Source organism: Numenius arquata, chromosome 27, assembly GCF_964106895.1.
Source record: "Numenius arquata chromosome 27, bNumArq3.hap1.1, whole genome shotgun sequence".
Taxonomy (NCBI): Eukaryota; Metazoa; Chordata; class Aves; order Charadriiformes; family Scolopacidae; genus Numenius; species Numenius arquata.
Genome location: NC_133602.1, coordinates 2,259,414 through 2,272,876, shown reverse-complemented (window position 1 = coordinate 2,272,876; position 13,463 = coordinate 2,259,414). Strand labels below are relative to the sequence as shown.

The 13,463-nt window shown below is 53.5% G+C and overlaps 1 protein-coding gene across 2 annotated transcripts; it reads left to right on the top strand.

Annotated features, from left to right (window-relative positions):
* Positions 1-503: 503 nt before the first annotated feature.
* Positions 504-11,534, top strand: ADAR (adenosine deaminase RNA specific). 2 transcript variants are annotated; one of them, XM_074164517.1, is made up of 14 exons: positions 504-1,951; positions 3,223-3,409; positions 3,491-3,648; positions 4,044-4,185; positions 4,377-4,594; positions 4,987-5,143; positions 6,154-6,325; positions 6,911-7,004; positions 8,401-8,529; positions 8,640-8,773; positions 9,246-9,428; positions 9,891-10,003; positions 10,358-10,485; positions 10,783-11,534. In XM_074164517.1, exons 1-14 carry the CDS (start codon positions 504-506, stop codon positions 11,021-11,023), a joined length of 3,504 nt encoding a protein of 1,167 aa, XP_074020618.1. In that variant the 3' UTR covers positions 11,024-11,534. The 2 variants fall into 2 exon arrangements, with proteins under 2 accessions (XP_074020618.1, XP_074020619.1); XM_074164518.1 differs by having other exon boundaries at positions 1,218-1,951; positions 3,223-3,419; positions 3,510-3,648; positions 4,389-4,594.
* Positions 11,535-13,463: the final 1,929 nt, after the last annotated feature.

The following is a 13,463-nucleotide window of genomic DNA, read 5'->3' as shown; positions in this document are numbered from 1 at the left end:
CCAGTTTTCTGGTTCCAAAGCGAGTCTTGAGATTCTTCTCTCCCTCAGGGCAGAGGAATGAAACTGGCTCGTGTTTGGGAAGTGCGGGGTGAGCCTCCGACAGACGGCAGCGTGAAAAGACAAACCGCCCCTGTGCAGCTGCCTTGAAATTCAGTCCAACAGGAACAGAGAGTTGCTCTTATTAAAGCCGTTTCTTGTTAACTTTGTGATTCCTGACTCTCGGTTCTGTGCTGGGCAGACACAGAGTTTGCTATTTTCATTCACATGAATAATTTAGACTCAGAAAGCTCAATGAGGTAAAGATGCTTGAAATGCCTCAGTAGCAGGGAAGAAGCTGTTTAAATTGCATTTCTGGAATTCTATGGTTGCATAAGTAGGTTCTGAATTGTGTTTTTTTTCCACCTAGCAGGGGCCTGCTCAGGTTGGGAGAGTGCGGAGTGAAGTGCAGGTCCCCTTCTGGCGCGCCGTCGGCCCGATTCACACCCGTGTCCCAGCAGTGCGCTATGAGCAGAGGCGCTGGCCGAGGCAGAGGCTCGTTTCTTACCCGGTCAAGACGTAACTGCCCCAACACTAATCAAGGTTTTTTTAACCGCCCTCATCCCCCACGAGAAACTAATCGGGAAACCTTTTTACACCAGCATTTCCTAACAGAGCAGGACGCTGAAGTCTCTTTGCTTCAGGGGCAGGGATCACACGACAGGTCACACAGAGGGGTGCGAGCGGCAGCGCCGGCTCCTACGGAGAGATGGCAACCCAGCGGCAGCAGAGCAGGGTGGCGTAGGTTCTCCAGCAAGTGTCCCTGGGTAGAAACTTTGCCACGCTATTGCCCTCCTCGGTACCATCATCAGGACAACTCGGAGAGAGATTCTAATGCCATCAGGCTGAATTTGCAGAGACTGTCTCTTTCTGGACAAGACTGCGAACAAGAAATTCTGAGTATTTTCAGGCAGCTGGGGGAGGGGAAGGCTTGTACAGTTCATGATCTTGTACGTAAACTTAAAATTCAAAAGAAGGAGGTCAACCGGGTTTTGTATAAACTCTTCAAAGAAGGCAAGTTGCACAAAGGTGAGGAGACGCCACCGCTGTGGAGAATTGCCAGCCCAAGTGCCGGGAGAGAAAGAAGCCCCGCTGGCCACAGCCGTGGTTGCACAGCTCCAGCTGGTGAGAGCAGAGGAGGAGAGAGGAGCACGGGTGGCTTGGGAGACGCCGATCCCATGATGGCTGAGACAAAGGACAAAATCTGCAACTACTTATTCAGCGTAGCAGAAACAACAGCGCTCAACCTTGCCAAAAACATCGGCTTTTCGAGGGCCAAGGATGTTAATGCCTTTCTTAGCGCTCTGGAAAAGCTGGGAGATGTCCACAAGCAGAACACGAGCCCCCCGCGGTGGTCCCTGACAGACAGGAAACGCGAGCGGATGCAGATGCGGCTGAAGGCCAGCACCGTAACGCAGGCGACGCATCCCACACCCGAGTCAGGTTTTCCACCTTCCTCTGTCCCTCCGTGTCCCCAGGAGGTGTCTGTAGCATCACCAGCGGTGGCAACGTTGGAAGGGGAAAGTATAGAAAACGGGCAGCAACCTTTGGGGCAAACTGATCCGAGCGATGCTGGTGACACGGAACCGGCCCCGCCTGAGGACATTAAGCCCGAATTCTCCAGTTTGAGTAATTATGATAACTCTGAAAACGGCAAGTGGGCCATGGATGATATCCCGGATAATCTGAACACTATCAACAGGCAGCCCAATGAGTCAGAGTCCATCATGAATTCCCAGTCTTCCCCCAGTTACGCTGCCCAGTTTGAAACTGCTTTCCCTTGTACGCCTGTAGAGAAGCTGATGGCTTGTCAGGAGAAGAACCCAGTGAGTGGCCTTACGGAATATTCCCAGTACACGTACCAGCACTGTGAGTTTGCCATGCTGGAGCAGAGCGGACCCTCTCACGAGCCCCGGTAAGAAAATCTCCCTTTCCTGAGCATTTTTGCTTAAAATGATCTGACTTCAACTAACTTCACCCACTCAGCTTTGTCCTGAAGGGCCTGCTCGTTAATATTTGCTTCATTTCAGAAGGATTAACTTGGTTGATTCATTGCAGCAGCTTATAAAAAAAAAAAAAAAACCCCAACCAAACAACAAAACTGAACAAGGCTAAAATTTAACCCCAAGTAGCCCAGTTTTGGCAACCCCACACCTCATTCTGAGCAGCAAAGGTGGGATTCATCTCTTCAGCCCGACCTGATTTAATCACTTGGCTTTCCATCTGGCTGTATATGGGGAAATTGGTATTTCTGAGCTACCTCTCAATGCTCTTACCCTGGCAGGGTTATAAAGGGAGCACAGAACAAAGTGCTGGGGTGCAGACGGCTTGGGTTAGACGAGGTGAACCCACTCCGGATGTTTCTGTGGTGCAGTGCACATCCACACATCGCACGTTTGCGTAGTTGGTCTCTGGAGTCCTTGCTTCCCTGTGCTGAATCGTGGCTCTTCCTCAGCACCAGCGCGATGGTGTAAAGCGCTGTATGTGCCACACTGCAATATGTCAATAGATCCGCTAGACAGGAAAATTGGCCTAATTTCTAACGATGGAGTCACAGCCTTTTTTCTTTTTGTTATTTTATATATATATAAGGGGGGATCTGAATGGACTCAGCCCCATAACCCCACTCTGGATCTGGTGTGACCCGTTCTCCTTGGAAGCAGGTTTCCTCTGTGTAGGGCTGGAGGTCAGAAGAGAAGAGGTTTTACAGGACGGAGAGAGACAGAAACGTCAAAGGCAAGAGATTTACATCAGGCAGCACCTCTGGGATGGTGTGAGTGCACTGGGCAGCCAGGGAAAGTGCCAGAGGGACGAGTGACCCTGAATGACCCGGTGGAGATGGAGCAGCGCAGGCTGCTTTTAAGCTTTCTCCATCCCTGTGCAGGAGACGGAACCAAACTGCTCTTTGCATTACGCTGCTCTGGCGCTTGTGGAACAAGGCAGTTCGTGCTGTTCCTTCAGAGCAAAGTCTGGAGCTGCCCCTCCGTCATGAACAGCTCTGGAAACGCAATGAAACGAGGCCCAGATGCAGAGCTGTCGGGGCACCCTTGGTATTTTTGTCTTTTGGGTTTGCTGTCTCAGCCAGGAACTAGGTGTTTCTTCTCACTTGAATTCCAGGAGCAGCCTTGCTCTGAGAAGGCCACGCTTTTGCCTCTCGATTTACCTCTTTGGTTTTCTCTTTCAAAGATTTAAGTTCCAGGCAGTGATTAACGGGCGCCGGTTCCCACCAGCAGAAGCTGGGAGCAAAAAACTCGCTAAACAGGAGGCAGCAGCCAACGCTATGAAGGTCCTGATGAGTGAAGCGGAGAATGGAAGACCCGGTGGAATTAAATGCGAGGAGCCGTTTCCCTCTGACAGCTCTGAACCGGAGTTGGTGAGTCTCAGTTTTGTTACTGGTGAGGCTGCTCAGACAGTGTTTAGTCTGAGACTGGTTTCCTCCACCTTCTCGCTGCAGCCTTTGCATCCGGAGCCAGAGCCGTCGTCTGCTCCAGCTCATCTCAACCTGCTTCCTGGGAAACACCCGATCAGCGTATTAATGGAGTATGGACAGAAATCAGGGAACACCATTGAATTCCAGCTGCTGTCTCAGGAAGGCCCTCCTCACGATCCGAGGTATGGCACGTTGTTATCGGCTTTGGGGAGGACAGAAACCCTTTCTTTAATATCCTTCCTCTTTAGCACGGTACCCGCGTTCCCGGGTTTGTCTCTGAGTGCTCCTCTTGTCCGAGGAGCCTGGGCATGGCTCCTCCGAGACATCTGCCTTCAGAAGGAGACCAAATCCAGTGGCATTTCTCACAGAAAGGATGCTGTTTCTTCTACCAGTCCAGGAACGGGTTCCACTCCTGTATCCTACCTGGTAGTGCTCTACTGGGAGTATTTAGGACCATCATGGTAGATTTAAATTGGAGATAACCCAGGAGAATTTACCTCGAACTGGGAGAAAGGGATAATAAATAGATGGAGACACTTGTGCTTAACACTTTTCATGTGCTATAATGTCCTGTCAGGTTCAGCTACTGTGTGAAAATGGGTGACCAAATTTTCCCTGCTGTGGTAGGAAACAGCAAGAAGGGAGCAAAGCAAATGGCAGCAGAAGTTGCTGTGAAGATTCTTTCTGGAGAGTCTGTACCCCGTGTCTTGCCCGAACAGGTACAAAGAGCTTCTTCATAAGACCCAAGTGTTTTGGGTTGGATACCCCCCTGCTGTTATTTCATATTCCTCTGGATTTCACTCCACAGGGCCATGTGCTGGCTCCAGCAGAGGTTTGCTGGGTGCTCTTGGCCTGTGGTGGTACCAGTTGCTCAGTATTTAACAGCTTCTCCTGTCTAACTCTGCTCCAGCCTGTCCTGAAGCCCCATGGTGAGCAGTCCATACACAGCTGTGGGCCCAGGATCCCCACTCCAGATGAACCCCAGGTGGCCAAAGCAAAGGGTGTTGGGGAGCTCATCAAATACCTTAATGTCAACCCCGTCAGCGGCCTACTGGAATACGCCCGCTCCAATGGCTTCGCTGCAGAGTTCAAGCTCATTGACCAGTCGGGGCCTCCCCACGACCCCAAGTAAGTAGCTAGTATCTACTGGAGCACCATCCCTGGAGGGACTTAAAAGCCTGGCAGACGTGGTGAATGAGGGACATGGGTCAGGGGGGGTTTGGACAGTGTCAGGTTGATGGTTGGACTCAGTGATCTTAAAGTTCCCTTCCAACCTCCATGATTCTATGATCCATCCAGGAGGAAATTTTGCAGTGTTGCTTTTGTCCTGGAGGAAGGGCAGAGAATGCCAAATTCCTATTGCAGTTCGAGGTGGCAACAAGCCGAGCTGCTGCATCCGCCAAACCTTGTGTCTGGATGGCAATAACCTACTTCCACTCCTCTCCACTGAGAGAATGTAAAAACCAGCCTGAAATCCATAGGTTTCTTGGTTTCTCAGAGGCGCGCTCCTGTCTTCATAGGTTTGTCTATCAGGCGAAGGTGGGAGGCCGTTGGTTCCCGGCTGTCACTGCACACAACAAAAAGCAGGGCAAGCAGGAGGCAGCTGATGCAGCGCTTCGAGTCCTGATTGGGGAAACGGAGAAGATCGAGCGCATGGAAGGGATGAACATCACCGAGGTAAATCCTCTTCCCCCACAGCTTTTGTAGCCCTGCCTGTCCTGCGCCTCTCAGTCTGGCAGGAAAATGCCTTCCAGATCAACTGGGAGATCTTTGTTCTCTGAAGGTGTAAATAAGCTGACGTTTTCCTGAAGTGGGTTAGGTGTTTCCTCAGGGCGCAGACGTCCTCTTCCCTCCTGCTGGCGTCTGCTGTAGGGCTAAATCATCATCAGATTGTTCCACAAGCTACTGAAATGTGTTCCTGTGGTGGAGCAGGAACACGCTTATTTTTAATTCTGTGACTTTTTTTTCCCCCCTGCTTCCAAATTCCTTCATGCTGCGTTAAAAATTGTGTGTCAGCTCAAAAAAACCCTCATGCATCAGATAAGAGCAAAGCTCTGGTTGTGTCAGGGTGGCTGTCCCAAACCGGTGCCACTTTAAAATCACACTTAGAGTTCTGTGGTCTCTTAAAAGCCGCGTTCCGGGCTGCACAGCTGAGCACAGCAGCTGCGGCTCTAAATAGAAAAGCCATCAGGGAAGATTTGTCAGTCGGCAGCGCTAGAGGAGGCCAGTGCCCGTCTGCCACGGGAGGGACTCTGCAGTCTCCTCGCAGGCAGCCAGGGAAGGAATTCCTCCAGCGCCAGGAACAGATTTCCTTGGCTGAGTCCCTGGGAACAGGCAAGATGGGGTTTGTTCCTTTGCGATGGGGTTTCCCCTGGCAATCTCGGGAGGCCGTTCTCAGCCCATTTCTCTTGCTGCCAGGAGCTTGCCGCTGCCGCCTCTTAACGATGTGCTTGAAGCAGAACTCGAAATGTTGGACAGTTTTTTTCCAGAAATACCTAAAAGAACTTCACCCACCCCTTGGCACTGTACTGTCCCTGCACTCAACCCCAAATCACGCTGTCTGTAGCTCGTGTTTTGTGTTCCTGCCTCCTGCTGGGACAACTGTGCTTCAGGTTTGCTACTTCTCGAGCTGCTTTGTGACCTGCTCGTGGTCTCTTTGCAATCCTGGTCTCGTGTCCCCGCTGCAGCTCCCTGTGAGTGGCAGCACCCTGCACGATCAGATGGCCATGCTGAGCCACCAGCGCTTCAACACCCTCACTGCTCGCATCCAGCACAACCTGCTGGGGCGGAAGATCCTGGCTGCCATCATCATGCGGAAAGGAAATACAGGCCTGGGAGCGGTGGTCAGCATCGGAACAGGTACAAATGGCTTCTCCCAGTGTAAGCCGAGCTCTCGCTTCCCCGCTAGATCCCTTGTCAGCTGTGAGGAGGGAATGGTTCTTGCCATCGGCTTCTTCAGGGGGCAAGAAACGTTCCCAGGGCTCGCGTGGTGTCACGAGTGATCTGGTTAGAGAGAGAGAACAAAGCAAACATGCCTGCAGCTATATTGCTCTTAATCTGTGCTTGCATTGCTGTGCACTGGTCTGTGCATCGGAGCATGGACTCCTCGCGTCGTGCGGCACAAGATCCCCAGCTTCTCTCAGCTCCGTGTCCCTGAGCTCCCTTCTGCCACCCTCCCACCCAGAGCGGTGGGCTGGAAAGTGCTTGGGAAGGGACACTGCTGCCCCTAAACCTGTGGCAGTTTAAGTCTCTGCTGTCCCTAAAGTAGTGTGTGCTCTTTGTCCCTTTATTTTCCTAACTGCTTGGGTCAGGATAATGATTTAATAGTGAGGGTGCTGCTGCTCAGGAGCCCAGAGAAGTAAGCCTTGAAGCAAGGTGAGACTCTCCCTCTTTCTGTGAAAGCCGAGTGTTGACTTTGACACTTGCCTTTTTTATTTATTTCAGGTAATCGTTGCGTGAAAGGAGAAGAGCTGAGCTTGAAAGGGGAGACGGTGAACGACTGTCACGCAGAAATCATTTCTCGAAGAGGCTTTGTGAGGTGAGAGAAGGGGAAACCTGAAGGGAGAGGGGTCAGCCAAGAGGTGCTGACCCCTTCTAGAGGGATGGAGCTGTTCCTGCTGTGTCGAGAGAGGCTGTGATCCTCTAACACCACTGTTTACCCGTGTGTTGTTAAATAGAGGGAAGTTATTTCTGATAAGAAAGGGCCATGCCTGAATGGTGCCCAAATTAGTACCGAACTGGAAACTTTCCAAGAGCCCAAGGGCTGCATCTGATGTACTTAAAATAAAGCATCCTGCAGAGGCTGCTTAGGCAGCACGCAACGCGCCGGCTCTGAGCGCAGCTCTGAGGTGCTGGGGAATCTGCATCCCAGGTCCCCTTGTGGCCTCTCTGCATCTGGGCGTAGAAGGCTTCAGGAAAACTTACTGAATGTGTTCGCATTGATAAGTCGGAAATCCTCTTTTCACCGGTTGGAAAGGGTTATCCCAACTAAACCGCACAATTGTTCTCTTTATAAACATTCGATGTGGTGCTTAGCTTTTTTTTTTTTTTTAAAAAAAAAAGTGATATGAAGTTGGACGAGCCTTGTTAATGTCGGCCCTTCCATTACGAACAGCAAAGCCAGCTGCTTGCTTAAAGTCTTTTTTGCCTGCTCCCACTGTACTCTGTGTGTTTCTCAGCACTGGAAGGTGTTGAGGGCAGGTCCCTGGCAAGCTCTAAAGTCAGGGGGTTGCACTCTTGCTGTTAATCTGTTCATCTAGACAGCGGTGGCTGCTCCAGCAAGGCAGAGCCCATCAGAGATGGGAACAGTGAGCTTTCCTCGCCTTGCAAAATAAATCCCTGCCGAGGCTCTGCTTGAGGAGTCTCTGTGAAGCTGCGGTTTTTCTTTAGTCCTTGACTCTCTGTTGGAGACCTCAAGACTTTTTCCCCGTGCCTGGGCAGAAGCAGCCATAAAAGACCCAGTCATTGTAAACAGATCGTGGGGTTGTGCTAATAATACTGCTGCCTTCAGCTGCCTGTGGGGCTGCTTACTCTTCGTGCAGACTTGGAGCTGACTAAAGGTGCTGGGTTAACAACCTTGAAGTCTTCTTCCCACCCGCATCAGCTGCGTGCAAGCAGCAGCCAGGCAGGCTCCTTTCTCTCTCCTGCCCCTGCTCCCCTCTGCTCACCTCACAGAATGCTGATTTTCTATCGTGTGTCCTCTGCGTGGTGGGAAATCTGTTTTATTTCATGCCTTTTCTGTAGCATCAAACACTATTTGTTGGCTTCCAGGTATTCCATGGCTCCTGGTCTTCACTTTCCCATGTGGCAGGACTAGGAGACTTGGTGTGACGGAGGCAAACCTTCAGACCTGCCTGGCACAGGCAGTGGTTGGACTGAAACGCTCCTTCTCTGAGGAGCAAAACAGCCTTTTGACCTGATGTTGTTATTTTCAGGTTTCTCTATAGTGAGCTGATGAAGTATGACCCGTCTAATCCTTCCTCTGCAGAAGAGAGCATTTTTGAGCCAGCAGGAGGGAAGAGACTCAGAATCAAGAGCGGCGTTACCTTCCACCTCTACGTCAGGTTCGTGCAGGGAGGGACCGGTGTCGGCAGCACTGTTACACCCCCGACCCTCGCTGTTTTCTGAGAGTTTCTGAGGTTCTGAGCTAACCTGGGGAGCGTTTGTTTTCTAGCACAGCACCTTGTGGGGACGGGGCACTCTTTGATAAATCCTGCAGTGACCAGGCGAGCGTGGTGGGACAAGCCCAGCACCAGCCTCTCTTTGAGAACCCCAAACAAGGCAAACTGCGGACCAAGGTGGAGAACGGTGAGTGTGCGCTCCCTGCACGGTGGGGTGGCTCCAGTCCTCTCCTCTGAGCCTTTCTGGAGCTCCAGATTTTCCTTACCCCTTCTCTGTGTGGTGCTGTTGTGAGATTTGAAACATTTGGGAACCAAAAGGGGTGGGTAAAAGGGATGGGGGTGTTAGAGGGGGTCCCTTCCCCATTCTGCCTGATGCACTGCCATGGTAGCAAGAACACAGCTGAAGTTTGCTGCGAAGGTTATGTGTCTCTGACATCCCTTTCAAGCACTATTTCATTCTGCTTCAGCCGTGTGAAAAATGACTCGTCCGTAGTCGGTACTGAGCTCCATTTACTAAAATGTTCCTCAGACCTGGAGACAGACTGGCTCCGGAGCTCACTGTGCGTAGAAGAGAGTTTCTCATGCAGTTGCTGATGGGGTTTTGGTTTATTGAATGTCTCACTCCGTTACAGAAAAGCTTTTCTTCTTCCCTTGTGCAGGGGAAGGTACGATTCCTGTGGAGTCGAGTGACATCGTGCCCACGTGGGACGGTATCCAGCACGGGGAGCGGCTGCGAACCATGTCCTGCAGTGACAAAATCTTACGATGGAATATACTGGGCTTGCAGGGGGCATTGCTGTCCCACTTCATCGAACCAGTTTATCTCAGCTCTGTTACACTCGGTACGAGACCCGCTGTTCTTTCTGGGTTGGGATGGACGTGCTGCCCCACTCCCTACAGCTGGGTGACCAGGAACCCCCCCCCTTCCCCAAGCGATGGCAAAGCTGGTCTGTGGAGGCTGCAGGAGTAACGGACTGAGCCGTAGCTCTTGGCAGAGCTGGGCTGTTTGGAAGTGAAAAGGGAGTTTGTGGATTTTATGTGGTGGGTGGAGTGGGTTTTTCTCCAAGGTTTTTGATTTTTAGAAGGCGCACGTGGTCTAGGGGGTGAGACAAAAACTGCCTGTTTGTGTCTTTGGTGAGAAGCGTTGCTCTCTATAAACCCTCATCTTACACATTCAGGGCATGCGTAGCTGTTACTGATCCGTGTGGCCCTGAGCTTTCCGGAGCTTGTGGGAAGCGCTGTGGTTCCTGGAGTTTGGCCTGTCTGTCGTACGGTTCCTCACGCCTTCGTCTCTGTCTTCCCAGGCTACTTGTACAGTCAGGGGCATTTAACGCGTGCGATCTGCTGCCGCCTGGCCAGAGATGGGAACACGCTGCAGGGAAAGCTCCGGGCTCCGTATCACATCAACCATCCTGAGGTACCGTGGGTTTCGCACCCCTTTGTCTTTTTGCCCCCCGCCCCCCTTCTACCTGCGCCCTTGGGTTTTGGGTCTCGCTCTGCTGGGGGGGTCACCTACAGCCTGGGTCAGGAGACTTGCGCCCTTGGTGTCATCCCACAGCATCTGGGGGTTCCTGGCAATGACTTGAGCTGGCAGAAGGGAGGCCAAGGTCACCCTGTAGCCTTCAGCTTAGTAAGAACCTTGTGCTTGGTGCTCTCAGGGGTTTGGGACAAGCTGAACCCCTGCCTCGGGGGACGGAGGAGACGAGAAGCTCCCCTTACCAGTGAGATCACGCAGCAGGACCTGCATTAAACCCTCTTTCCTCTCCTGTAGGTCGGGCGGGTCAGCGTGTACGATTCTGCCAGGCAGACGGGCAAGACGAAGGAATCTTCGGTGAATTGGTGTCTTGCTGATGAAAGCGAAGTTGAAGTCTTGGACGGCACAAAAGGGAAAGTAGATGGGTAAGAAGAGCCTCTCCTGACACTGCTTTTCTCTCTGGGGAGAGGGGGGGCAGCCCTGAAGTCGTGAGGACACTCTGCACCTTCCGCCTGGGGAGGGTTGGAGAGAGGGATTTCGAACTGACATAAGCGAGTGCTCTTGAGGCAAAACAACAAAATATTGCCCGGACCCCACAGCAGAGCCCGGCTGGGCCAGGAGATCTCTCAAGACATCCCACTGTGGGTTTTTCCCTGCCCCCTGCGCCTCTTGGCTCTTCTGGGTGTCGTGTCCTTCATTGCTGCCTTTGTCTCCCTTCTTAGGCCGAAGCTGGAGGTGTCTCGTGTGTCCAAGAGGAGAATGTTCGCCCTCTTCCAGCAGTTGTGCGCCAAGAACGACCGCAGAGACCTGCAGAACCTCTCAGTGTACTCGGATGCGAAGGAGGCGGCCACAGCCTACCAAGAGGCCAAGCAGTGCTTCTTCAGCGCGCTGGAAGAGATGGGCTATGGCAGCTGGATCCGCAAACCCCAGGAGGAAGATAATTTCTCATTTTCTGATGCATAACGAGATGCCCTGCGTGGGCAGGGGGGTGAGTGTGCCCCGGCGTGTGCATGGGCGTACGCGTCCTTCTCTCGGCACCTTCTTTTTTGAGGTGGAATCAGGAACGTGCAGCAGTTTCCCCCGTAGGCGTAGCTGCCTCCTCTCTGCTCTTGTTACTCGGAGACCCTGCCCTTTCTCCCTTTTTAAAACACGCATGAAAATTATTGTCTTTTTTTTAGGCTAGGGCAGGTTTGCTTTTATGTTTTCCTCTCCTCTTTTTTTAAAAGAAGGCACAAGAAACCAGAGGGATTCTCCGACTATGAGCTCGAAACCTTTGGACCATGCACTGTAGTTCCCTCCGGCGGGTTTTGAGGCAAATTTTCTCTTTTGAGAGAAGAAAAAAAGCTGAGTGGCTGGTTCTGTGTGTCTCTGTCAGAGGGTGGCTGGGAGCCCGTCTGAGCTGGGACACGGGACTGATCTCGGCAGGGCCAGCGTAACATTCCACGTTAATAATAATAAAAAAGAAAATTTCTGTATCGTGGCTGTCTCTGTGCCTCGGGGGAGTGGGGGTTAATTCCTGCAGAGTGAAAGGGGGGCCCTGGGCAGAGCTGGGTGGGGTTGGGAGAGGAGCAGAGGCGAGTTCTCCTTTGCTAAATGAGGAATGATCCAGGTAGGACTCTTGTGAGTTAAACATCTTGCCTTAAGCAGGAGCTTTTTGGGCAGGATTGGGTCCTGGGAGGGCTGGAATGTAACCTGAAATGATGGGGCTCCATCCCCAATCTCAGTCTCTGGGGTGGGGGATCTCCTCTCTGGCCCTGGGAGGTCACTTGAGAGGCTGGTGGTGGCTGAGGCCATGGTGTGTGTCTGCTTGACTGAGCTCAACCCCGGGCCTGACACGCTTGTAGGAAGTGAGAGTCACAGAATCGTGGAATGGTTTGGGTGGGAAGGGACCTTAAAATTCATCTCGTTACCCCCTGCCCTGGGCAGAGACGCCTCCCACCAGATCAGGTTGCTCCAAGCCCCCTCCAACCTGGCCTTGAACCCCTCCAGGGATGGGGCAGCCACAGCTTCTCTGGGCAACCTGGGCCAGGCTCTCACCACCCTCACAGCAAAGAACTTCTGCCCCACAGCTCAGCTCAATCTCCCCTCTTGCAGCTTAAAACCCTTCCCCCTCGTCCCATCGCTCCCCTCCCTCATCAAGAGTCCCCCCCCCAGCTTTCCTGGAGCCCCTTTAGGGACTGGAAGGGGCTCCAAGGTCTCCCCGGAGCCTTCTCTTCTCCAGGCTGAACCCCCCCAACTCTCTCAGCCCCCCCTCCCAGCAGAGGGGCTCCAGCCCTCCCAGCATCTCCATGGCCTCCTCTGGCCCCACTCCAACAGGTCCATGTCTCTCCTGTGCTGAGGCCCCAGAGCTGGAGGCAGCACTGGGTGGCGGGGGACTCCCCAGAGCGGAGCAGAGGGGCAGAATCCCCCCCCCCTCAAGGTAAAGAAGCTGTTCCCTTCCAACAGCAAGTTCATTAGACGTTGTACATCCTCGTTCCCCATCCTCAGCTTGTGCTGGCTTGGCCCGGGATGGGACAGTTGACACCAGTGAGATCAAAGAAACCAGGAAGGGGTTCATGTGGAGGAGAATTCCTGGGGCTGGGAGAGCCCGGACTGGGGAATGAGGCCCCGGCTCTGTCCCCCTCTCCCCACGCTACAGGAGGGGACTCAGGTGGGCGCTGCGCTGTGGCGGAGCGGGTTCAAGGCTGGCTGAAGGGCTGTCACGGGCCCACCCTGCCTCGGGCGCTGCCTGCGGTGCGGAGCTGCAAGGGATGGCAACGGCACAAGGACGGTGCTGGTGGCTCCTCCATATGCAGTGACCCCCCCCATCACGCTACTGGCTGCTCGAGGTGCTGTGTTCGGGGCTCTCGGGGCTCCCGCATCCTCCTGCTCTGCCGGGGCGCAGTGGGACCCCCCCATCCTGTCCTGCACTCGCCGGGGCTGCACCTGTAGCAGAGGGGCTGCAGGGGTGGGACAAAGCAGGACAATCCCTGCCACGGGGCTGCTTTAGGGGCAAAACTCTTAACATTTAAGCATTGGGGTCCGTCCGTCCCCCCCAGCTTCCCAAGAGGAGGGTGTCCACGAGCAGCCACTGGAGCAGCTGGGGATTTCCCTGGCCAGGTGAAGTGCTGAGTTTTAAATTAATTTCTAGCCTGTGGCTTCCCCCGGGGCTGTGTGTGCCACCGGCCCCCAGCCTCAGCGCCCACCCCCCCCACCCCCCCAGCAGGAGGGGATTAATGGTATTTATAGCCGAGGCTCCAGTTCAATTTTCCCCAATGAGGCCAATTCCTGCCTGCGAGGGAGAGCGGAGGAAGCGCTGCCGGAGCGGCTGGGGCTCTGCCAGCCCCACACACCCACTCCCCTATGCCCCCTGGACCTGGCCGCTCCCGGCTCCACCTGTGATCGATTCCTGTTTTCCTTTTCC

Excerpts from the sequence above, each read along its gene's own strand:
- ADAR (XM_074164517.1), top strand. The coding sequence starts at position 504 with ATGAGCAGAGGCGCTGGCCGAGGCAGAGGCTCGTTTCTTACCCGGTCA. Across the intron at positions 7,005-8,400 it reads TCTCGAAGAGGCTTTGTGAG|GTTTCTCTATAGTGAGCTGA; the intron begins GTGAGAGAAGGG and ends TGTTATTTTCAG. Across the intron at positions 8,774-9,245 it reads GCGGACCAAGGTGGAGAACG|GGGAAGGTACGATTCCTGTG; the intron begins GTGAGTGTGCGC and ends TCCCTTGTGCAG.